The sequence below is a fragment of the Podarcis gaigeae genome (assembly GCF_964106915.1).
Source record: "Podarcis gaigeae genome assembly, chromosome: 4".
NCBI classification, from domain to species: domain Eukaryota; kingdom Metazoa; phylum Chordata; class Lepidosauria; order Squamata; family Lacertidae; genus Podarcis; species Podarcis gaigeae.
The window spans coordinates 33,544,755-33,569,548 of record NC_139677.1 but is presented as its reverse complement, the minus strand read 5'-3'; the positions used below and the strand labels follow the sequence as shown (position 1 = coordinate 33,569,548).

At 44.0% G+C, this 24,794-nt stretch overlaps 2 protein-coding genes across 4 annotated transcripts in view; both read right to left on the bottom strand.

The window, feature by feature from the left end:
* The window catches only part of REV1 (REV1 DNA directed polymerase), a 43,086-nt gene extending 37,107 nt beyond the window's left edge, over positions 1-5,979 (bottom strand). Inside the window, exon 1 of one of the 3 annotated variants that reach the window (XM_083735431.1) lies at positions 4,974-5,979. The gene's annotated coding sequence lies outside the window, so the exon portion shown is untranslated. Of the gene's footprint in view, positions 1-4,457; positions 4,727-4,973 lie in introns of those variants that run through there. The other 2 variants (XM_083735430.1, XM_083735432.1) reach the window with 2 other exon arrangements.
* A 2,797-nt stretch (positions 5,980-8,776) lies between these two features.
* AFF3 (ALF transcription elongation factor 3) overlaps positions 8,777-24,794 on the bottom strand; it is a 223,992-nt gene continuing 207,974 nt past the window's right edge. Inside the window, exons 18-23 of the mRNA XM_083735433.1 lie at positions 18,871-18,964; positions 18,407-18,456; positions 17,187-17,401; positions 15,347-15,935; positions 12,361-15,261; positions 8,777-10,521 (exon numbers count right to left, since the gene is read on the bottom strand). Coding sequence (XP_083591559.1) covers positions 15,814-15,935; positions 17,187-17,401; positions 18,407-18,456; positions 18,871-18,964 — 481 coding nt within the window. The 3' untranslated portion in view covers positions 8,777-10,521; positions 12,361-15,261; positions 15,347-15,813. The remainder of the gene's footprint in view (positions 10,522-12,360; positions 15,262-15,346; positions 15,936-17,186; positions 17,402-18,406; positions 18,457-18,870; positions 18,965-24,794) is intronic.

The following is a 24,794-nucleotide window of genomic DNA, read 5'->3' as shown; positions in this document are numbered from 1 at the left end:
CGGAGCACGGGGTGGCCTCCGAAGGGCGCCCCGTGCTCCCAGCTTCCACCCGCAAGCCTTGCGCTCACGGGGGGGATCCCCCGGGTGCGCAAGGCTGGCCAACACCAGCGCGGAGCACAGGGCGTCCTCCGAAGGGCGCCCCGTGCTCCGTGCTGCCGCCCGCAAGCCTTGCGCGCCTGGGGAGATCCCCCGGGTGCGCAAGGCTGGCCAACACCAGCGTGGAGCACAGGGCATCCTCCAAAGGGTGCCCCGTGCTGCCGCCCGCAAGCCTTGCGCTCACGGGAGGGGGATCCCCCGGGTGCGCAAGGCTTGCCGACACTAGCGTGGAGCACGGGGCGGCCTCCGAAGGGTGCCCCGTGCTCCGCGCTACCGCCCACAAGCCTTCGGCTCCCGGGGGAGATCCCCGGGTGCGTAAGGCTTGCGGACACCTGCGTGGAGCACAGGGCGTCCTCTGGAGGGCGCCCCGTGCTCCGAGCTGCAGGCTGCCGCCTGCAAGCCTTGCGCGCCCAGGGGGAGATCCCCCGGGTGCGCAAGGCTAGCGGACACCTGCACGAAGCACTGGGCGTCCTCCGGAGGGGGAACTCCCTCCGGGCGTGCAAGGCTTGCGGATAGCTTCCTGGAGCCTGGAGAGCGAGAGACGTCGGTGCGCACCTACGCCTCTCGCTCTCCAGGCTTCAGCGAAAGCCTGCATTCGCCCCATAGGACGCACACACATTTCCCCTTCATTTTTGGAGGGGAAAAATGCGTCTTATTGGGCGAAAAATACGGTAATTATGAATTAGCACCAACTATGACTGTTTACTTTAAGTTCATCTTATGCATGGTGAAGATCCAGTGGTAGCTGGTGACTACAAAAATGTGGAATTGCTTCAAGTCAATTCAACCCTTCAATCCACTTCCATCAGTGAAGCCCTGAGGGTCAAAGGCAAAGCTGTCCAAAACACAATCTGTCTGCTATAGCAGTTGCATTGAGAATGCTTTATTCACTTAAAAAAACTTTTATGGTGCTGTTCTTGATGGTGCAATTTTTTTGATGTGCTTATGATTTTACTTTGTTCTAGTAAGTCAAGATGGCTTGTATTGAAGTGGGGTATACTCCCACCCACAGTAAATTATTAACAATACATGCTTATATGTTCTCTGCTACTAAGCAATACTGTACATACACAATTGTACCCCCTGCCTCCAATGATCAGCCCAATTCAGACTATCAAAGTTCCCTAGTTAGAAAGAAAGTTCAGTGCAGTTCTTAAGTTTCTTATTCTAGCCAAAGGGCATGACAGACTTGTACTAATAGTACAATACAGTTGTACCTTGGTTGCTGAACGCCTTGGAACTTGTACGTTTCGGCTCCTGAACGATCGAAAACCGGGAGTGTGTGTTCCGGTTTTTGAATGATTTTGGAAGCCGAACATCTGGCACAGCTTCCAATTGGTTGTAGGACACTCCTGCAGCCAATCGGAAGCTGTGCTTTTGTTTTCAAATGGTTTCGGGAGTCGAACGGACTCCCGGAATGCATTCTGTTTGAGAACCAAGATATGGCTGTAATAATAATACAAAATATCCATCCATAATAAAAGCTGACATACTTAATGTAAGAGAAAGAAGATACAAGAGACACCAACAAGCTTTCTAGAAAGAAAGTAATAATAAACACGCAGAGCGTAAGAATCTAAGAGCCCTGTAAGATCAGACCAAGACCGACCTAGTCCAGCATCCTGTTTTCACAGTGGTCAAATGAGATGCCTACGGAAAACCTGCAAACAAGACTTGAATACGACAGTAAAGGTAAAGGTACCCCTGCCCGTCAGGGCCAGTCGTGTCCGACTCTAGGGTTGCACGCTCATTTCGCTCAAGAGGCCGGGAGCCAGCACTGTCCGGAGACACTTCTGGGTCACGTGGCCAGCGTGACTAAGCTGCATCTGGCGAGCCAGCACCAGCGCCGAACACGGAAACGCCGTTTACCTTCCCGCTAGAAAGCGGTCCCTATTTATCTACTTGCACCTAGGGGTGCTTTCGAACTGCTAGGTAGGCAGGAGCTGGGACCAAACAACGGGAGCTCACCCCGCCACAGGGATTCGAACCGCCAACCTTTCGATCGGCAGGTCCTAGGCTCTGTGGTTTAACCCACAGCGCCATCTGCGTCCCCCAATTCTGCTTCCTGGGAACTAGTATTCAGATTTTTGAGCTGGCACACAGCGATCATGACTAGCAGATATTTCAATAAACATAAAACAGATATTTGCAAGTCAAGTCACAGAATATAGAGCACACCACTTATATTCAGATCAAGGATCTAAGCATGAAGAAGCCAATTTACTACACAGCCTGTGAGAGTGGACTCACAGGGGCGGGGATAGGTTTTGGGACTGGCATGGGTCCGATTGTGACCCTGCAGAAATCTCTGTTTTAAAAAATATTTTAGCTGTTTTTACTGTATGTGCATCACCTTGAGATGCAGGGGGAAAAAACCATCAACAAAAATAAATAACACATGTCTTGGAAGGAAATTACTTTGAATGTTAATGGTATGGTCCAACCAAACTTGATCATCGTTAAGTTGCCTCAATTTTCCATAAAACGCTAACCACATGATTTAATTATAACATATAGGCCTAAAGATGTACTTCAGGTGGATTTTCAGCTAGGTGTATCAATACAAAAAATATTATTTTATGCTATTAGAATTTCTAGACAAAAACTAAGTTGCCAATCGATATACAATTATCTGGGAGTAAATTCCATTGAATTTAATGAGACTTACAGGGATTATTCTTCAAATATGAAGCAAAGGAACATTAACCACTGTTTAGTACAGTTATTTTCCAAGTACTTAATACATTATATGTCAGCGACTTATTCAGCTAACTACCTTTTACTTTATATTATTTGTATTTAGTTACTAAACTAGTTTAGCATTTTTGTCTGTTTAACAGCAATAGAACAAGCAGAAACAGACTACAGTCCATTCAGACAGCTGGGACAATTCTTCCTATTAAATTTCCAGGTTTCATTGGGTTAGTGGGTGGTCAAGCTATGACCAAGGCTCAGATCTCAGGCCCACTTTATTCAGTAGGACATTCCCCAAGTTAGTGTCTGACTCAACACATAATCCAAAGCATACATACTACCTCACATATGGAAAAGGCAGCCTGGTTTTGCCCTGTGAATGAGAAGCTTCAGAACAGCCATTAAGAAAAAAGTAGTTTTAATTTTTTTTTGTTTTATAAGTAAAAAGATCTTTTTATTATGTGGTCTTTCTAATGTTACCCCCACTAGTAATGATCTGCAATGTTCAATCAATCAGCAGGCAAAACTAGCCTTACAGAGACAGAATAAAAGGCCAATGTCAGGAAAAATAGTTAATGTCACACAAGAGACAAGATAGCAAATGAAAGGTCTTCAGAGACTAGGTGTGTTTAATTATCTTTAGTTTAACGAAGCTGTTATAAGGATCTTATCTAACTACAGCCTCTGGTGTTCACTAGTGATTAAGCATATAAAGATATGTACCAAGACTTCTATTTGACCTTTTGTTCTGAACCTCTAGGGCAGTATTATTAGGGCAAGCAATTCCATCCCCCCCCCCGAAGAATTATGGGACTGAAACGTGCTGGGTAGCTGTCGAATACACATAACGATGAATGACGGGTGCTTGAACAATATATACCCTCAAAGAATGATCCCATCTGGGCAACTGACTTCGTCCCCGTCCCCCACAAGCAACTGGAAACATGTTTCTTATCGCAACCCAGCTGTGAAATCCTGTTGCATCTAACTCGCGCCAGCCTTCATGCGGCACCGCTCTTTCCTTTCTACCAGGCTTTCCCCTTTTTCTTTTAAACCCCGAGCCTGAGTAGCCGGCGTCTTAGTTTTGCAATGGGCACGGGCGCCTGAAGACGCAGAGGAAGGAGCACGGAATAAACAGCATCTCCTTCCGTGTCAGTAGATAAACCCCGGGCATCCCCACTTCCTCACGCCGAGTGCGAGCTGTGCAGCCACCAGCAAGGCAGCTGCAGGGATGGGAAAAAGCTGCCAGGCACCGCCATGGTTCCCAGGACGTGCTCGGCTTGCCAACGACGCTGATCCGGAACTAAGGGCAGCGGCGGCGGCTGCGGCGGCGTCAACCAGGTTGGCGCCTTCGAGGAGGCCGAGGCTTCGCTGACTTAAAACAGCCGGCCGCCCTCTCCCCTCAGGAGAAGCGAGCAACCCAAGCCCCGCTTGCCAGCCAGGAGGGAGGCCCGCCTGCCCGCCCAAGCTTTGGTCCCTCGCCCGCCTCCTCCGTGAGACTTGCAGGGTCAGGCAACCCTCGTGTCTGCCTGCGCCGTGTGTACGCGCCACATGGGGGCCTCCCCCGCTGCCGCTTCAGACACAACAAGCACACGGCTTCCGCACCGGGATAGGCAGGCAGTTGTGCGCGAAGGCGGCGGGCCAACCTCTTCCACAGCCTCTCTCACCTTTGCCCGCCCGCCGGGCGTCGCCGCCTGCCCTGCCGGGCCGTGTGGAAACCTCACATCGCGTCCCCGGCTCACGCCGCCCGCCGCCGCCGCAGCGAGAGCAGCAGCAGCAGCAGCAGCAGCTCCTCACACACTTCGCCTCGCCTGCGCCTTCACCTCGCCGTCGCTCCTCCTCCGACCTTCCCTCTCGGAACGCCGCGTCACGCACGGCGCGCTCAAGAGTCTCGCGCCGCCGCCGCAGCCGTTGGGCCTTTTCCCTCTCTCTCTCTTTCGCTTGATCAACAGCGCTCGTTCGCCGCAGCCAACCAATCAGACAGTCCTGCCCTGAGGCGGCGCCCCCTGGTGGCCTTAAGCAGTCGCGTGGCCAACGGGGAGAGAGAGAAATAAATAAAAGGAAAAGGGAGGGGAGGGGGGGAGAGAAGGCTTTCCACGTGACGTCTGGGGAAGAGAAGAGTGAGAGCGCGCGCGCGCGCCATCCCCCCCTTTTTTCCTCGCCTTCTGACTCGCTCTTTTTACCTCACGCCTGGCGCTGCGGGCTGCCTGAGTGTCCTCTGAGTAAAGGGGAAGCAGACGAGGTACTCTAGCGCCCCCTACAGGGGAGGCGGCGAGAGGAGAGAAGCGCGCTTTCTCGTTCATACACAACAAACAAGGAGGCGGCGGCGGGAGGGAGCTGACAGGATAGCCCTGACGCCGCACGGAGGAAAGCTATATATAGACAAGCTAGATATAGATCCACGCGCGCAGTCAGACCTGGAGCTGCTGCTGCTGCTGCGAACAGAAGCTCGGCGTGTGGCGTCGCCGCCGATGCAGGCGTTGTGTCGCCACTTCTTAAAGGCGCGCGCAAAGGTCCCTGGCGCGGCGTGTTTTAAATTCGGCAGGTTTTTTTCGTGCTTAAGCACGTAGTCGGCGGCAAGTCTTGCAACTCGTCTATAAGCGCTCCTAGAACGTGCAGCAAGTGCAGCGAAGCCTCTTTGCACACAAAGACAGGCTCGCACGGGGCTGACTTTCATACGCATGGCGTTTTCCAAGCGTACATGCAGATGCACACAGACACTGGATTTTCCTTTTAAAAAAAACACTTATGTATCGCTATATATCCGACATTAAGCTTCTGAAGGGCCGCCTTTCTCCGAAAGGATCAGAAAATAAAAGAGACCTGCTGCCCCTCAGCCGCGCCCCCCTGACCTGCACAACAGGGGCTTCTGGAGATCTCTTACTTCTAAGCAAACTATTGCCCTTGTTTTATCTTAACTTTTTTAATAAATAAAAAAAACAACCCAAAGCTTGTCATAATCTGTGGTAAAAACACTTAGTGGTGTCCACCTGAAAAACGATCCATAAGCCCCTTGCAGAAATAAATAAATGCACACTGTGCAACTGGCAAGTTGTTGATTGCTCATCCAGCAAAGTAAATGTAGTTGGTCTGCATTCACACTAGTATGTTTTCTTTTGTTTCTTCAGTAATTTGTACTGTATTTAGATCCCACCTTGGCTGTCCTCCATCATGGAACCTAAAGTGGAGTTGTTGTTGTTGTTGTTGTTTGTTGCATTTATATACTCCCCTATTCCCGGAGATAAGGAGCAGTTACTAAGCAGTAGGTTGGAGAGAGAAAGCCAAGAAAAGCAGGATGTTCTTATTTGTTTTGAATCCAATGTTGTGTCTATGGGAGAGGCCAGAACCTATTGGACTGTATTGCTGGACATTCCTCTGTTGGATTCTGGCTGTATATATGTGTAAATAAACCATGTATCATAAAGACACCACAGTCTCCACTGTGTCTCATTGTCCTGAAGGAAACTCACACCCTGGATAAAAGCATCTGCAACCGCTGAAATCTTGCACCACTTGTGGAAATGGGGGGGGGGGATATAACAATATTCTTTTAAAAACTTTATTTTCTATGTGCATTTATTTTTCTGATATTCAGTGTAGCCCTTTAAGAGTTTTTCTTCTGCCCTTGACTCATGGGTAACTTCATCGCTTTTATTTGAGTGCCTCCATAGAATCAAATTCCAGCTTTGCCAATTTCATTTTAATGTCTTTGGTTTATTATTGGACCGCACAAAGCCCACAAAAAAACCGACATAACTCATTGCTCCAGGGCGATTGCAACAGATGGGTGAAAACGTGTGTGAAGCAATGCACAGCTGTTTCTACATATTTGTGTGTGTACAAAGAAAACGACATCTGCTCCGGATCTTGTGTGTCAGCACACACAAAACACTGCTTTCTACAAATGCTAGCACACACACGAGACAGAACAACAAAATCTTAGTAAAATAAGCTAACGTACATTTAGCGACTATGTCTATGTAAATATCAGGATTCCTCTCCCCCCCACCTTGTAACAATAGCCTCAAGAGAGCTTGCACCGAGGAGACTGCTCTGCATGTAAGTGAAAGATCGATTACCTTGTAACCGAATGGTTTTGCATAGGCAGCCGAACGTTATAGACAAGATCACATTAACTCTGGCTGTGTGCATAATGTTGAAATCAGTCTGATCGCATCTCTCATACAAGACAGTGCTGCATTGCAGGCACAGCCCGCAGAGTTTGCATGCAACGCTAGACGTCTCCCGCACTGCCGCACTGTACCTGCTTTTATCAGTATCATTCATTACAGGACATTCCTAGCTTCTGTCTGCTACAGAGGCTTAGCCGAGACGGGGATACATTTGGGGATTAAAGTGCAAGGATAATCTATGTTTAACACGCTGTTGCTGTCAGGGGTGGAAAATAAAGGATGAAGAGGCCTCATCTGAAATGCAGCTGCCTTTGACTGACATCTAGTGGGCAAAAAGAGGAGCTGCAGGGAGCTAGTACATAGAAAAACCAGGAAGCAAAAACAAAACAAAACCAACACTCTGATTTTTAAAGTATGAAATGGTTTCAAAACCATGAAAACCCAGAGGTTGAAAGGGAGGGTGTGTCAGAAGGGAAATGAATGGGGGGAGAGAGATGTAAGTTTGTATTAAATTAACATTTTCGTATGTAACTTTGTATATTTGTAATATTTTATCTGTTGCTGCTTCAGTTTTTTTGCAGGGGGCTTATAGTGATTTTTTAATCTATTAAACTTTATAGAAATTAAATAATCAAATAAAGTTATCCCCAATCTCTTTCATTGTGTAATATGATAACAGGCGCGCATGTGCCCCAGTACAGTGATTTACTAGAGAAAGTGTAAAGATTATTTACAGATGCCACTGAGTTTTGAATAAGTAAAAAAAATCTAGGGCAAATTTAGATTCCCCACCCCCACCCCTAAGTTTGTTCTTACTGATGTTATTGTTTTATCCTCTTTGTAAAACCAGCTCGAGGTTTTCTACGATCAAGATATATATACTTTATGGAATAAATACCTCTTTAAATGTAGCTTGTAGTATTGACACTACAGCCAGGATGCTTGCCAGGGTCCACTCACAGAAGTTGTCCCACTGAAGGACACGTTGCTCAGTTCTCAATGGCCCTTATACTTGAGCACAGCTTTAAAGCTCCACATTGCCATCATCCCTTGACCACATCCCTACAACAAACAGCTTCCTTGCCCCATTATGGCCTGTGCCTACAGCTGTCATTGTCCCTTCAGAAGGATGAAACTTAAGTGTAATAATATAAGACAGCTGCTTGCATTCTAAAACTATTTAACTCTGCTGTGGCATTAACTGTACTACAATCAGCTGGAAGTCAGATTAAAATTGTGGCTCCACATAACGATTAAAATAGCATTATTTGCCCTGTTAAAATATTGTCTGCCTGTCCATATGGCAGAATGTAATCATGACAACAAGGGAAAATATCTGCTATTAAAACGCAAGGGCAGGAACAGATCAGTTCCTGTATGTTTTTAAATCTTATTTTTAGGAGCAGTTTCACACTGGTGCAGCAATTTTATTTTGTTTTTGGAAGTATAGCTACACGGACGTGTCTCTGGATTCTCTCATATTACACCAGCCCTTGGGTAGTACAGAGATGCAATTTCCTTTTCCTTTTCCTTGATCTAAGTGCATGCAGAGGCAACAGCTTGCATATCTGCCTCTGCAGAGCTGGTCAAGGTCCTTCAGGTATCCTGGTTGCCTTAAACTCTTGCCTTGATCTCCACTCTTGCCTGGAATCCCTTCCTTGATGAGACATTGCAGGGCTTCTCCTGTGAGCTCTGAGATCCCCCAGAACAGGGCAGTTTCTCTTTCATGCAAAATAATTTGAGATCCCTTCATCCTCATCTGGAGTGAGGATTTACCCTATGGTTTAGAAACATGTACTGCTACAATAATGGCAGCTTTATACGTTTCCCAAAATGACTCAGATGAGACAAAATTGAGATGTTAAAGGTGTTGAGTTCATGGTTTATTTTCACATTAAAAAAGTAATCTTATCGATGAATTAATATTTATAATATAAAAGTGCTTTTTTAAAAAACAAAACAAAAACAAATCCTTAAGGCTCATTCTGTAACATTACAGTAGGGTTTTTCACCATTCCAGGAACTGTGCTACATGAGTTTTGTATGAATGGTAGAAACAGCAAAATCTCCAAACAGCAAAACAATTTGTCAATAATATTTCATCACTTTATACACATGAACTTTAACTATGTAAAAGAGCTATGTAAAAGAGCTATAAACAAACAAACCTCTCACATTATTTTCTTTATCATGAAGTGGGGCCAACGGATTTAATATTTTATTTGCAAACATGGCATTGAATAAATGTTATCTGCTGAGCTATGTCAAGTAGTTTGATACTCTAGGAGGCAGAATAATACAGACGTTGCTTGCACATCCTGCGATTCCTATTACAAAATTTGGGAGACCATCAAGTTCAAATAGTACATAAGCACGCTATTCACTCCATCAGTCACATGCTTGGCTGAGACGAAACGCTCAGGAAATGACAAACCACTCACATTGATGCAGTTCTAATGATGTGAATATACACTGGTACAAACAGCATGTGAATTAACCCCTCAAGATTAAGAACACACCTGTATTCATTATCATCAACAAATGGACACACCAATGGGTGCATCATTTCAGCTTGCTTGAGGAAGGAATTGAGACAGACTTGCTGCAGATCGGCTTAGTATTTTGATTGGCTTCCTGCTTTTGGTCTCAAAGAGGCAAAATGGAAAAGCACTTTGCAGTTCGTTCTTGTCACGTATCATGTATGTTTTGTAGTTATGCTGTTATAAAGAATTAATATGACTCCCTTCCCTTCCTAATTCGCTATGTATTGCTTGGATTGACACTCTGACATTGCTACTTCTAATTAAATTTATAATAGCTTTGGCATAAATAATTCACCGCAAAGTGATCAAAACGCAGCAGCCATAGCCTCAGATTAGTATTGTCTAAGAAGAAAGTTATCTGCAACTACAAGGGTGTTTTGGAAAGTTAGGTCGAAGAAAGTTGCCCATGACATAGAGCTGGGGAGAGAGTCATAACTCAGGATGCAGTAGGTCCAAATTTCAGTTCCTGATATTTCCAAGTAGGAGTGGGAGAGACCCCCTTGCCTAAAATCTTGGAGAGCTGCGGCCTGTCAGTGAAAATGAGAGTGAGCCAGACAGACCAAAAGGCAATTCCCTGGGCTCCTTGATATTGCTCTTCCATTCTGAAGCACCCTTGGAGACTGGGGAGGAAATGCCAACTGATTCAATAAATTAATAACTTCAAACCTTTCAATATATATACATATACATACATACATATATACATACACACACACACTTTAGAGCATAAATTACTGTACAGAATACTTCCGTTTCTTAAGTTGCTCAGTGAGTGTAAACAATAAAAACATGCCATTGTAATGACATACACAGAAGAACTGTATTGAGACCATATAAATGCTAGCAGAAAGGTGCCAGACTTATAGATAGCACTCTATCGCCTTTCCTGTTTTTTTTTCAAAACAATGCTGGCCCCAATAGAAAACCCCCCTGTAACTATGGACTAATTGAGTTCTATGTTAAGGAGTGTGAGAGGAATGGAAACAGATCATTATAACATGACGTTAAGTCCTAGCAGGAATTTCCTAAAGGGTGCTGATACTGTATAGTGGAAACTGCCCCCTCTCTACTGGCATACAGCAGAATTACTGACATACACAAAAATGAATGAGTATAATCTGGGGCACAAATGCAACTGATGGCTAATGCTAACATATTACCAGGTGGGCTGTCCAATACGTAGTTGGCAACAATGCCTGCAATTGTGGCCTCTGGAAAAATTCTGGCCAGCCATATCTGTTACTACCAGGTTCAAGTAATATTTACCCATAGCAAGCACTTGCCAAAGGATTGGTGGGCCTACATGAGCATCTTGAGTGAACCTGCATCAGACATACACCTGTATTTGTGGCTGCTTCATACAACTGCTAGTCATGTGGTGGATTACTTGAAATACAACTTGGAAAGCTTGCATGTAGTAGTAATGTTACTTGTTCAAGTTAATATAAAAGTGATTTGCAAAAGCACAAAATAAGTAAATATGGGAATGCAGAAATAAAAAAGGCAATTAAAAAAATAACAACCACCTACTAGCAGGCTGCCCAAGATGTACTGTTCATAGTAACCTATCACCACACAGGATTTGGCTTATGGGAAACCAAATGGCTAGGCATCTATCTTGCCCTCATTTCCCACTGGTAGCAGGGACTTAGTAAATTTTTCCTCATCACATGATGCAACAGGTGGCCATGATCTCACATGGCTAGATGGGCAACACTGAGATTGACCATAGAACAAATGGTTACCTCACCACACAAAATAGTCTGTGGGTGTTTCACTTGTAAAGATAATTTTTTTCCAACAGTTTTATCTTCTATGTTAAGAAGATGTGCAGAAACAAAATGTCACATTGTCTTAGATTATGATATGGACTAGAGCAATGGCTTCTCAGAAAATTGTGGGTTGAAATAGAATTAATATTTAACAAGATTTTGTTAAAATGATTTTTGGTTGCGCGAAAAGAAGAGAAGACGATGATTTTGTGAAATCCAGTTGTGATTGTTTGCTATTATTGATAATTTAGACCACAATCCTAAACACACAGAACAGGTTGGACTGGACAAAGGTGTTGCTCAGTTCTCCTGGCTGAACTGGGGTTCTAGTGATCACAAGTGTCCATCAGAAACAAAGTTCCTTTCCACTAGCAGAGAGAGACATGTTTAATACAAGTAGGTTTGTGAACCCTGGTTTTGTTTAAAAATTGTAGCCAAAAAGTGGAGGGAAATGGTCAATTGCAGTCTTGTGGATAGATGCATTAAGTACAAACTAAGGCGGGTGATGCTGTGGGTTAAACCAGAGCCTAGGGTTTGCCGATCAGAAGGTCGGCGGTTTGAATCCCTGCGACAGGGTGAGCTCCCGTTGCTTAGTCCCTGCTCCTGCCAACCTAGCAGTTCGACAGCACATCAAAGTGCAAGTAGATAAATAGGTACCACTCCGGCAGGAAGGTAAATGGTGTTTCCATGTGCTGCTCTGGTTCGCCAGAAGTGGCTTAGTCATGCTAGTCACATGACCCAGAAGCTGTATGCCGGCTCCCTCAGCCAGTAAAGCGAAATGAGTGCTGCAACCCCAGAGTGGTCCATGACTGGACCTAATGGTCAGGGGTCCCTTTACCATTAAGGGCTGAATATTTGCCCTCATTAAAAAAATAAAAATCTGGCTATACAAAAGTCCTGTATAACTGGTGGAAATTTACATCTGAATACTAATGTATAGTTCCAAAGGCAAACTATTTCAAGCTTTACACACCAGAAATTCATTGCTAATTTAAATTGGTGTCATCTCATTGCTCATAAATCCATATAGTGAAGAAGTCCATGGGCATTACTGGGATTGTGCCAGTATAAGTAATCAAAGACTCTGCTCAGAAATTATATGAACCTAGAATACAGTGGTACCTCGGGTTACATATGCTTCAGATTACATACTCCGCTAACCCAGAAATAGTGCTTCAGGTTAAGAACTTTGCTTCAGGATGAGAACAGAAATCGTGCAGCAGCGGCGCGGCAGCAGCAGGAGGCCCCATTAGCTAAAGTGGTGCTTCAGGTTAAGAACAGTTTCAGGTTAAGAACGGACCTCCGGAACGAATTAAGTACTTAACCCGAGGTACCACTGTACTGGTCTCTTAGTATGTAAGGCAATTCTTCTTCTTTAAACTGATCACTTTTATAAATTATCTACGCCTATTTGTGTTCTTACTTTGATCCCATGCAAGGCAGATGTGGTGCCTTGGTAAGTTCCTACAGTAGTTGCACACGGCTGCATGCTAATGAGCAAACAAAACCCCCTAAAAATCCTGTAGAATTTCTAGGAACATATTGTACTTATCCAGATGGACTCTAGAATGCTTGAGGTGGGGAAAATGCCGGCATCCTGAGTAGGAATTTTTGATGCACGGGTATATGTTCATAGCACTCCCATGGATTTCATAAGCAAAGAACATGCAAACAAAAATAAATATGCAATAACTGTCTTGCTGTCATAGTAAGAACCCATCGTTTTAAACCCTTCTTATCAGTGTTTTGGGGCTACTGGTAGAAACTCAGGAACTTATTCTGTGATAGCCGCCTCACACAGATTATAGGGACATTAACTGTGTTTGTAACCTATTCGTTCCATTTCTTTTATTTCCACCACCCATCTGCCTGCTCCAGTATTCAACAGTTAGCATTACCTCTGTTGCATTTCCTATCTTTTTACATAGTATAATGCCAAAATATTTATTTGTGGCATCTTCAGGGTCAACACTCCCTTAAATGGTTCTGAAAACAGTAATTTTATCAGTCTGAAAAACTATGGTATGTACACACAGGTGATACTCGTGAACGTTACTGGAACTTACAGAGCAGTCATGTGCGTGTTTACCTGGAAACAAACCACACAGTGTTCAATTGTGCTTACTCCCTAGAAAGTGTGTTTAGGATTGCACCCTTAATTTGTTGGCAATGTTCACTTCTGAAGAGATGAGTTGTTTAGTTTGAAAATTGTCTTGCATCTTTAGTACTGAAAACTGCAATGCCAAAATCAGTAAACGAAGCTCTGGCTTCGTTTGTATGTATGTTGTATGTATGTAATTTTTTTTAAAAAACTGAGGCCCTGCTCAAGTATCACGTTCAGTGTCAACTGAATTATAAATTCATTTTTCCGAACTCAGCACTGAGTAATCTAACTAGTGTTAATGAAATGACTAAATGTATTGTGTGATTCAGAATGGGATGCAAAATAAGTATTGAACATTCCAGGATATAAATGCTGAACAAGTAAGATTGATCAAAAACAAAAATGAAATTATTAAATAAGATTCTGTATTCATTGGTCCTCAGAATCATAGTGAGATTCTTATACTGTATAACTTCCTGATCATTGGGTGGGTGAGAGGGAATTCTTCCTTTTTCTGTACCCATTGTGTGTATGTGTATATATTGTATGTGTGTATATTTGTCTACTGTATTCAGGTGAGCATTCCATGCATCTGACAAAATGGACTCTGGCCCATGAAAGTTTGTGCCACAATACATTTGTTAATATTTAAAGGCTCCATAAGACACTTTCTTATTTTCATTTTAAAAAAAAGAATAATCTATCAAAAGGACAAGACAGTTGATGCGGCTTTCTCTGACTGAAATCGAATCTGATTATTGCTAGATTTGTTTTCTTGGTCAGCAGGCACTGAAGAGAATTTATAAATATGGAATAATAAAAAGCACAGGTATAGAAGAAAACAACAGATTATTTTTAGTACAGAAGGCAGCAAACCAAGCTTTGCACATAAACAGAATTGAATGTAATTAAATTTGAACTAGAAAAAAATTGCTAATATGCTACATTGCTAAAATGTTTATCAGAATGTGTGTGTACGTTTATGCACTGGTTTTGCAGCATTATTGGTGGAATCAGCTACAATTTGTTTTGAAATGTCACCGTTGGTAAAGAGATATTTTCCCCAATACCTTTATATTCTATTTCATTATTCCACCTCCCTATAACCAGTTTTAAAGACTATTCCCTAGTATAGTATATGCATATGTATTTCTGAAAAAATATGATTTAAAAACCAAATATTCCATTCTACATGTAATCTAGTTTTTTTGGGTTTTTTTAGCCACAAAACATAGCAGGCCTTATGAATTGAATATTGTTCTATGTAAATCACAAGGGTAGCCAATTAGAAGCTTGTGGACTTGATCTGGCCACTAATGAGCCCACAATATTCGAATCAAGGTATGATAAAAAGTTTATCCTCAGTTTCATTCAAAAAAGAAGGACACCATTTTCAGATTGCTAAGTAATAAACATGTTTCACACTTTAATACGGCATCATTGTGATTGTGTATGTTTATTGTATATGCTGTTGTGTCTGAGTGCAGATGTTCTGTAACTAGGAAACCCTTACTGCTAAATGCTAACGTATATGGAGCCTAACCATTCATAAGGCTCATGGGAGCAGGGAAGGTTCAAGACATTTTGGCACTTGAGGCAGATCCCCAAATGGTGTCCCCAGTGCCCCCCACACAAGGGAAGAAGGGGGTCAGAGTAGATCTACACCAGGAACAAAGGTGGGGGAAGAGAAGAAAGATCAATATCAGGATCTGCTGCGCCAGGTGGACCCTGCCTCATGAGGGGCTGGCCCTGGCGGGGAGGGATGAATGTCCGTTTCCATGCAAACTGGTATCCAGACTATTGTCTGGCAAACAGAAGAGCTCCCAAGGAACATAAATTGGTCATCTCTGTTAAAATGTAAATCACAGAATAAACATAGTTTATGATAGAGCAAATCTGCCTATGAAACTGCACTTGGCCTAGTTTGGTCATCTCTGTTAAAATGTAAATCACAGAATAAACAGTTTATGATAGAGCAAATCTGCCTATGAAACTGCACTTGGCCTAGTTTACGAAACCACATCTTTTCAGAAAAGCTAAGCAGAGATTTATGAACACACTTAATATCACATAGAAAAGACTTTTCTGAATAAGATGCAATGTTTATTATACCTGGATAAATCAAACCATAGTTTTCTATTGGAGGAGTGTGTGTGTGTGTGTGTGTGTGTGTGTGTGTGTGTGTGTTTGTATATATGTGAGAGGGTTTGTGCTAAAACACCTATGTTTAGTTTTCTTCTGTAAAGAAGTGATATTTGGAGACTATTAAAGTATAATGCATCGGAAGAGACAAACATTGCATAATATACATACACACCTATTTCTGTAGTCTGGAAAAAAAATTGTTCCATGTTAAAGAAAGGTTCACATTTGTTTGAAGCAATGCTGTGGTTGCGTATTTCTGTAGCACAGTGTCTAGAATAACTGAATTGTCTGTGAGAGAGTCTAGTGTCCAGATGAAGCCACAGTTATTATGACAACTGAGCACTGCTCTTTATCCAGTGGAGTCCTTGTTGGGTGTATTGTACCAGGTGCTCCATACTGCTGTGCAAGGTGACAGGTCCCATCAGTGCATTCAAATCATTAAAGAAATCTAGGGAAGAAAACATTAGAAAAACCAATACTGATTAGTCCTGGTTGCACGGTCGGCATTTTTTAAATTTCTAATTAACGCACATAATATATTGGTAACGTAGGCACAATTTAATTCATGGTTAAAGGGTTTGTTTGAGGCTTCTAATGCCTTTACTGCAAGCTTTCCACCACTGAACGATTTTATATAGAAACAATAAGGTTGGTTCCCCAGCCTTTTCTTCCTTAACGGTTCATTGATTTTTGTGCAAAAGAAGAATGGTTACTTGTTTCCTGGTTTACAAAACAGCCCTGATTCAGCTAAAGTTAGTTGTGAGTGACTAAGCCCCATTAAAAGTGCTGAAACAGGAGTTCATAACAGGCTGTAGCATACAATTCTGAGATACAATTCACCCACATCCATCACCATGTGAGCTCCAGTTAGCATAGTGTCATTAGTGCAGGTGTCCACTAATGGTCTACTTTTTTTGAATGATTTTCAGTTATTGGAGCCAAAGGGTGTGGGCAAGTTGACTGGTAGAGTCTGGACAACCACCTGAAAGCTCCACCCTCACTCTAGCAGGAAGGGGATGTCTTCTCTGGTCCAAAAGTTTGTAAATGTCTCTTGAATGAGCAGTTCCAGCTTTTGAAAAAGAAGTTATAATTCAGCCGCTCCTGAAGAAACCAAGCTTGGACCCATATACAGTGGTACCTTGGGTTACATACGCTGCAGGTTACAGACTCCGCTAACCCAGAAATAATGCCTCGGGTTAAGAACTTTGCTTCAGGATGAGAACAGAAATCATGCAGCGGCGGTATGGCAGCAGCGGGAGGCCCCATTAGCTAAAGTGGTGCTTCAGGTTAAGAACAGTTTCAGGTTAAGAACGGACCTCCAGAATGAATTAAGTACGTAACCAGAGGTGCCACTGTAATGTTATCCGCTGTAGATCAGTGGTTAACATACCCTTTCTAGACAAAGGTGATTGAGAGAGTGGTGACCAGTCAACTCCAAGTCGTTCTTGGAGTTTGGGACTCTGGTCACTGTTTTTGAAAGAAAAACAGGCGCTTTCTTCCTCATTCTGTGATGCCAGTGGCAAGTCAGAGAGGTGAGAAGGAGCATCAGGATAAGTGGCAGAATGAACTGGTGCCCAATCCTGCTTCATCAGCAGGTTCATGGATCTAGATCCAAGACCCACAACACCTAGACTCAAGCATGGGTCAAAAACGGCTTGTCAACAATCCTGGCCAATTTTAGTGATTTTCAAACACCTACCTTGGTTTTCCTTGGCAAGATTGTCAGCCATCTCCCAGTAGTCATAACTGTGCAAGATGCTGTTGGTGATGCTGACGTGATTGGCTGCCATCTGGTGAATCCGCTGTGGAATGCTGATGATGGAGGAGGGGGAGGGGGCTCTATTGTTTCCCTGGGACCCTACAGAACTCACAGGAGATGGGCTGGGTGAAACTGGAGAGGGTGTTCCCGTATACCTGAAAACCAAAGTTTATTGTAGGATATTAAAAACTGTGTACATATACTCAAGATACCAGCGGTGGGAGCTGGTCCATTATGATATGGCCCCGCCGGTGTGCCCTCAGCCAGCCCCCACCGGCCTGCCTTATTCTGACTTAAAAGCGGGTGACAATGGCCGACATCATCCTCCTTCTCCTCGGTCTCCATGTTGTACTTGCAGAACTCAACAGGCAAGAGGATGGAGTTAAAAGAAACAAGCTTTGCCTGTTGTTGGTATGACTACTGTTTGGGCTCCCTGTCTTCTTGCCCTACCAGTTCTAATGGACACCAGCCACCACAGGATACCAGTAAACATAAATGGTTTTACCCAGGCTAGTGTTCCCCTGACCTATTGACTTCCACATCCTGTCCTTCTTTACAACAAGCTTCATTATTCTTTCCCAATACTTTTTTTTAAGGGTTGCAAGTTCTTCCTGGTATTTGTGGATATGTTGTTTCAGAATACAGCAAAGCCCCAGCAAGGCAGAGAAAACAGTTCTTGCAGCTAGCTTTTCCTCTACAATTTATAGAGGGCCCAGAAAGAAAGCAATAATGATGCTGGCCGGAGGATTCAGTGACGCAGAAGCAAAGCAAGGCTATTTCACGCATTACTATTTGGGTGTACAGTTAAAGATTCTTAAAACTGCATGCAAACAAATATAAAGCACGAATGTGACAAATTGGTTTTCAAAAATGCATGCATCCCAGGTACACCCTTTGGGAGAATCAAGATAGGAATGTACGTACCCTTTGCAACAAATTCAGGCTGGTTGCCATGCAATGAGCAAAGCAGTCTCAAAACCCTTTCAGGTTACTTTTTATTTTATTGTAAATAACGCCTGTTCATCTGATCAAAGCCCACTGCAGGTTCTTTATAAACAGCAGCAGCAAAATTACCCCTAAGTTGCTAGTATTCAAAACTATAGCTGTGTGTGGATGGCTGAATGAAATCTTAGCATAGGATAGTGGAGCAATGAACTTACTTTCCACTGGCACCCCAGGGAGATGGGACTTGAGCAACTTTAGATGAATTCTGCAGAGGGGAAAAATATGTTACAAGTAACTAAAGGGTTTGTAATGAGTGCCAACAAGACACAGCTCAGAGGAAAAGGGAGAACATCTTACAGCACAATCCTATACGTTACTCAGAACTAAGTCCAATCACAGAATCATACAGAATCGTAGAATTCTATATTCGGGGGGGGGGGGGAGAGACTTTATGTTGGGAAGGGGCAGAACCTCAGTTAGCTAAGTATTTATATTGATTTAATTAATGGGGGGGCAGCTGCCATGTCAATGGCCACCACACATCTCCCTATGATATGCACCTCAAATTTTATTTACAAATCAAAATGTTTAGAAAAGTGGCCAGTATTGTTTCCAGTATTCAGGAACAATAATGCCACCCCCCCCAATATATTCAGGTTTTCCCAAGACAAGAAAGTACCTTGAAATACTCAATAAGTGCTTTTGAATATTTTACAGCATGGTCTCTTTTGAGTCGAAACATTCTCCAATATAGAATTGCCAGACAGCGGTAACTGTAAGGAAAGGAGAGAGAGAAAGATTCAAAGCTATCACTTCAGTTTTAATCACCAAGCTAGAAAACATTCTAGGATAAGGATTACTTATTAACGCTGACAAACAATAGTTCGGAAAGGAGGTGGAGATAACACAACAGAGCCATCAATGCTTGTGCTGTATGTGCTTATTTCTTTTGTTCTGCTCTCTTCTCTGGGCAATCAGGAGCTGAAAGTTGTTGAAGCCCTATAGGAAACAAGTCTGCAAAACACGTTTGGACAGAGAAGAAAAAAAAAGGGTGCACTTCACAAGCAGTGATTGCACCATCCTATCATCTTCAGGTCTCTGCAAAAACTATCACCTCCTAACACATTTCATCTCTTTGTTAAATTCCTTCAGCTCTTTTCAGAGCCATTCTCTAAAAACAGTACTGTGCTCAAGCACAGCTTCTTTGAGCCTGGCACAAGCTCCTATTACTCCCTCTACCACCATGGAAGGCGTTGCCTGTTTTACAAAAAAAATTGAGACTCGGTTTATCTTCTTTCAATTGCCTTTGTTCAAATGCCTTATGTTTCTGGGTGCGTGATTCGTGTTTATAGCCAGATAAGGCAATACTGCAAGTATGTTTATGTAAATTTGGTCATTCCTGGTCTTTTGTGCCACCCCATGACTGTGTAAACCAGAGTCCTAACTGATTTACTCACATATGTTCCTGAGGCTTGTAAATCCTATTAGCGGCACTGGCTCTTGCCATCTGTGGGATCTTAATGTCCCAGGTTATTTTGGCACTTGTCCCACCCCCCTGCTGCCAGTCGGCTGCCACATCTTCCAGGAACCAAGGAGCTACTGGACATGAATGAGGATATCAAGAGATGGTAGCATATGTCTCTCAGGTTATTAATCTTAGAATACCTTGAACAAGCACTGTCTGTCTCTCTAGGAGAGAGCTGGAATAAGTGTAAAAGATGTGCTTAATGTGCATAAAATGCTATGTTTGTGCGCATTGCGTATAAAATGGGATGTGGAGGTTTGTATTTGTAGAATGCCTGTTTTGCAGAGAAATGCAACAAGTGCAAAAAGGTGCGTGTGCAGCTAAAGCTGCAACAAGGGGGGTGGAGTATTTCTTTTGGTGTTTATGTTAGTAGTTGATGATTCATCCTTAGCTGTCTTGGGCTCTCTCTGGAAGCTGCCAGCATATTGAAGGAGAAACTTGACTATCTGAATCTCCCTCTGGTCCCAGAGACTGAGCTATTGTAATTCACCGCATAATCATCGCCACTGCACCCCTTTCTTCCAGCCCTAAAATCGGCCCCAAAGCTTTCACTGCATAATCGTCGCAGGAGAAATACAGTAAACTCCTCGTTCAAAACCTGGCCAGGAAACCTGCCTGCTAAGCAGCCAAGGTTCTAAACGCTCAGTGGGGCCTTCGTGACCTTGAAAGCCCTAAATGGCCTCGGTCCTGTATACCTGAAGGAGCATCTCCACCCCCATCGTTCAGCCTAGACACTGAGATCCAGCGCCGAGGGCCTTCTGGCAGTTCCCTCATTGCGAGAAGTGAGGTTGCAGGGAGTGGCGTCCGCCCTGTGGAACACCCTCCCTTCAGATGTGAAGGAAATAAGCAGCTATCTTATCTTTAAAAGACATCTGAAGGAAGCCCTGTTTAGGGAAGTTTTTAATATTTAATGCTGTATTGTTTTTAACACTCGATTGGAAGCCACCCAGAGTGGCTGGGGAAACTCAGCCAGATGGGCGGGGTATAAATAATAACAATACATTATTATTATTATTATTATTATTATTATTATTATTATTATTATTATTATTTATTCGCCATCAACTGCCCCCAGCTACACCCTCCGCCCCTCTTGCTGGTGCCACAGGCATGGTGTAGCTGGGCATCTGAGCTCCATTAGCTCACCCTCGCCCCCACTCTCACTTCTTGCTATTTAGGCAGCAGCTGGCTGTGCAAGGCTGGTGCTGCTTGGAGCGAAGTGTCTGCCAAGGTGCGAGGACCGACGTCCACTGTGCAGGGAGGCAGATGGGCAGCTCCGTAATTCACTGCATAGCCATTGCACCCCGCATTTTTGGAAAGAAAAATCTGCATTAAAAATGTGACGACCGTGCGGTAAGAAAACTGGACTGCATTGCTAGTTGTTGAGAAACGGTGTGTTGATTTACATTTATAACATTTTTGTAATGCGTTTAAAGACAATTTGCAGTGAAGCTTTGGAACCTTTGCTTGTGGTGGAGAGGTCTAGATCTAGAAGTCTAGGTCTGTAAATTCTGCTCACATTAACTCTAAAAGCCAGTAGCTCGTGATTCATTTATGCTATTTGCTCAGTACTTGCTCTATTTAGACAATCCTTCTGATTGGCTCTAGCAAATTTTACCATTTGCTGGTATTGGACTGTTTTGGCCTGTTCACACTCCTCCTCAAGGATCAGATTCAGAGACTGGAATATTTATTAGATCTATTTCAACAGGCCTAACTGGTTTCAGTGCCATGGAACACCTAACATCAGCTTACGCTGGCGCACTAGCTGTGGCTTCTCCTAGGGTTTTTAAGCTGGAGCTAGTGGGACGCGGGTGGCGCTGTGGGTTAAACCATAGAGCCTAGGACTCGCTGATCAGAAGGTCGGCGGTTTGAATCCCCACGACTGGGTGAGCTCCCGTGGCTCAGTCCCTGCTCCTGCCAACCTAGCAGTTCGAAAGCACGTCAAAGTGCAAGTAGATAAACAGGTACTGCTCCGGTGGGAAGGTAAACGGCGTTTCCGTGCGCTGCTCTGGTTCGCCAGAAGCAGCTTAGTCATGCTGGCCACATGACTCGGAAGCTGTACGCCGGCTCCCTCGGCCAATAAAGCGAGATGAGCGCTGCAACCCCAGATTCGGCCACGACTGGACCTAATGGTTAGGGGTCCCTTTACCTTTACCTTAGTGGAACCACATCCTAACCTCAGCTGATGCCAGCCAACTCATTTCTCTCCATGCATCTCCTTGAGAGGAGGGCCTAACTGAAAAACCCTTACCTATAGCCAAGCACTTCTCCAGATGGGCCATGGGCCAGGTTTGCATCTGGTGTTTAAGACACTGCCTTTTCCTCAGGCTGGGGACCTGATTGGTCTTGATGTCAGCGGCTGGACTCACCCTGGGTGTAGAAGGCCCTCCTCAGCCTCCTCATTGGATCAGGATCCTTGCACCCAGAAGCAGCCTGACAGGGCTTGGTCCTCCTCTGATGAGGAGTCCAATACCACAGATGTGCTTTGCACAAAGATTACGTGTGGGGTAGATTATATCTGGTCCTTATTGGGTATTGGTTCTCACCCCCCCCCCCCACTTTTCAAGGCATTTCCCAGTCATCTTCTAAACTCTGAAAATCAATGTCTTTAAACAGAATTTGCAGAACCCTCTCATCTATTTTAGCTACGTTCAGGTATGCCTTTGAACAACTCCCCCACCCAATGAAATACTGGAGAACCCTGAATTGGATGCATTTCACATTTTATTTTTCTTGTAAGAACTGCTATGTGACTTTCATCTCCACTAGAGGGTAGCCTCTGCTTAGGAGATGAAATAGGTGGCCCTGGTTATGAGTATAACTGTAGTTCCATGGCATTCTGCCCAGCTTGCTTTGTTTGAATCCAGGCAGCACAATAGAATTATAGTCCTGAAGTCATTACTCTCACCCTGTAACCTTCCCAGGTACAGTGAATATGCAAATGAAAGCAACTCATCCACTATGTGGCAAGCAGTGAGTTAGGAGTTGTTATTCAGTGCTGCTAAGAGAGAACCCTCCCTCCACTTTCCCTCTGTTTGACCTTTCTTTTTAATGAGATGCAGTACCTTTTTTGCATTTGGATTAAGTCCCACTTGCTGGTGTGCTGCTGCTAGCTCCATGGAACTGTTTACAATCTCCAGTCTCTCTCTCTCTCCCCCCACCCCGCAAAAAACCCCACAAGGTCACTAAAACAAAATTCCTACCAATTAATTTTCTCCACCAAAGGTGCTAGCTAGCAAAGGAAAATTATATTACCTTTAAAGCTACATAACTCAACGTAATTTTATCTGGAAGTTTATTTTAAAATAAACTAAGGGAAGCACACACACACACACAAAACTCCTGCAGAGCAGAAGAATATCTGTCCGGATCTTGATTTTCAGTATAAATGTTAAATAGAATTTACATCAAGTATGAACCAAACCATGATAAAATGCATTTTGAAATTATAGTAAAATCACAGGCTGAGAAGCCACCAGAACTTTAAAAACAGTCGCCCTGTGCCAGCTTCAGTTCAGAGCAATCCGTCATGTATATCAGCAGTGGGTGAGCATTTCTATTAAGATGAAGAATGAAGTCCTATCCAGTTCAACAGGGCTCAGATGGAACATTATGCTGCAGGTGTGCTTCGAAAGGCACTTCCATACTGGGCAAAGTGTGCAAAACTTCTTACACATGCAGGTCTCTGTTGCTGGATAGGCCCTGATCCAGCTCTGGTACCTACGCATGTAAGAACTAGCAGCCTTGGATGGAGCTGCACATTCCTACCCATATAAACAGAAGCATCCATAAAATGCAATAAGGGTTGTATAAGCACTCTATAAGCTATGGTTTCCCCGGTAGTGATGTATGGAAGTGGGAGCTGGACCATAAAGAAGGCTGATCGCCAAAGAATTGATGCTGTTGAATTATGGTGCTGGAGGAGACTCTTGAGAGTCCCATGGACTGCAAGAAGATCAAACCTCTCCATTCTGAAGGAAATCAGCCCTGAGTGCTCACTGGAAGGACAGATCGTGAAGCTGAGGCTCCAATACTTTGGCCACCTCATGAGAAGAGAAGACTCCCTGGAAAAGACCCTGATGTTGGGAAAGATAGAGGGCACAAGGAGAAGGGGATGACAGAGGATGAGATGGTTGGACAGTGTTCTCGAAGCTACTAACATGAGTTTGACCAAACTGCGAAAAGTAGTGGAAGACAGGAGTGTCTGGTGTGCTCTGGTCCACGGGGTCACGAAGAATCGGACACGACTAAACGACTAAACAACAACGAGTACTGCTATTCAGAAACAAATGTGCAACCAGACACACCTCTCTGTTTAGTGGATCAGAAATATCACATACAGGGGACTGTTTTCATATTGAGAGGCTTCCATTAGGACTGCCATGTAGTGGGACTCTTCTCTCCATCCTCTGGAGAAACTCTTGTATGCATCCTTCCCACTGGTGAATGGCCACTTGTGGTGAGCGAGTCAGGGTCCATCTGCCCTTTTCCTTAGAGGCCTAGGTAGGCTTGGGGAGGAACCTTGCTTCCCAGTAAACAACTTCTTCATGGGAGAGGCTGGTATGTGGAGCAGGACTTGGGTATGCTCATGAGAAATTCTTAAGGTTTGATTCCCCCCCCCTACCAAGTATGCATTGGTTTGGGCTTGGTTTTTCTTTTCTTTTATGCATAGTATTAGCTGTAAGGTAAAAGGTAAAGGACCCCTGGATGGTTAAGTCCAGTAAAAGGCAACTATAGGGTTGTGGCACTCATCTCGCTTTCAGGCTGAGGGAGACAGCATTTGTCCACAGACAGCTTTCTGGGTCATGTGGTCAACATGACTAAACCACGTCTGGTGCAACGCAACACCTTGACAGAAAACAGAGTGCACAGAAACGCCGTTTACCTTCTCGTCGCAGTGGTACCTAATTATCTACTTGCACTACCATGCTTTCAAACTGCTAGGTTGGCAGGAGCTGGGACAGAGCAACTGGAGCTCACCCCATCTTGGGGATTTGAACTGCCAACCTTCTTATCGGCAAGCCTAAGACACTCAGTGGTTTAGACCACAGCGCCACCTGTGTCCCTGTAGGCTG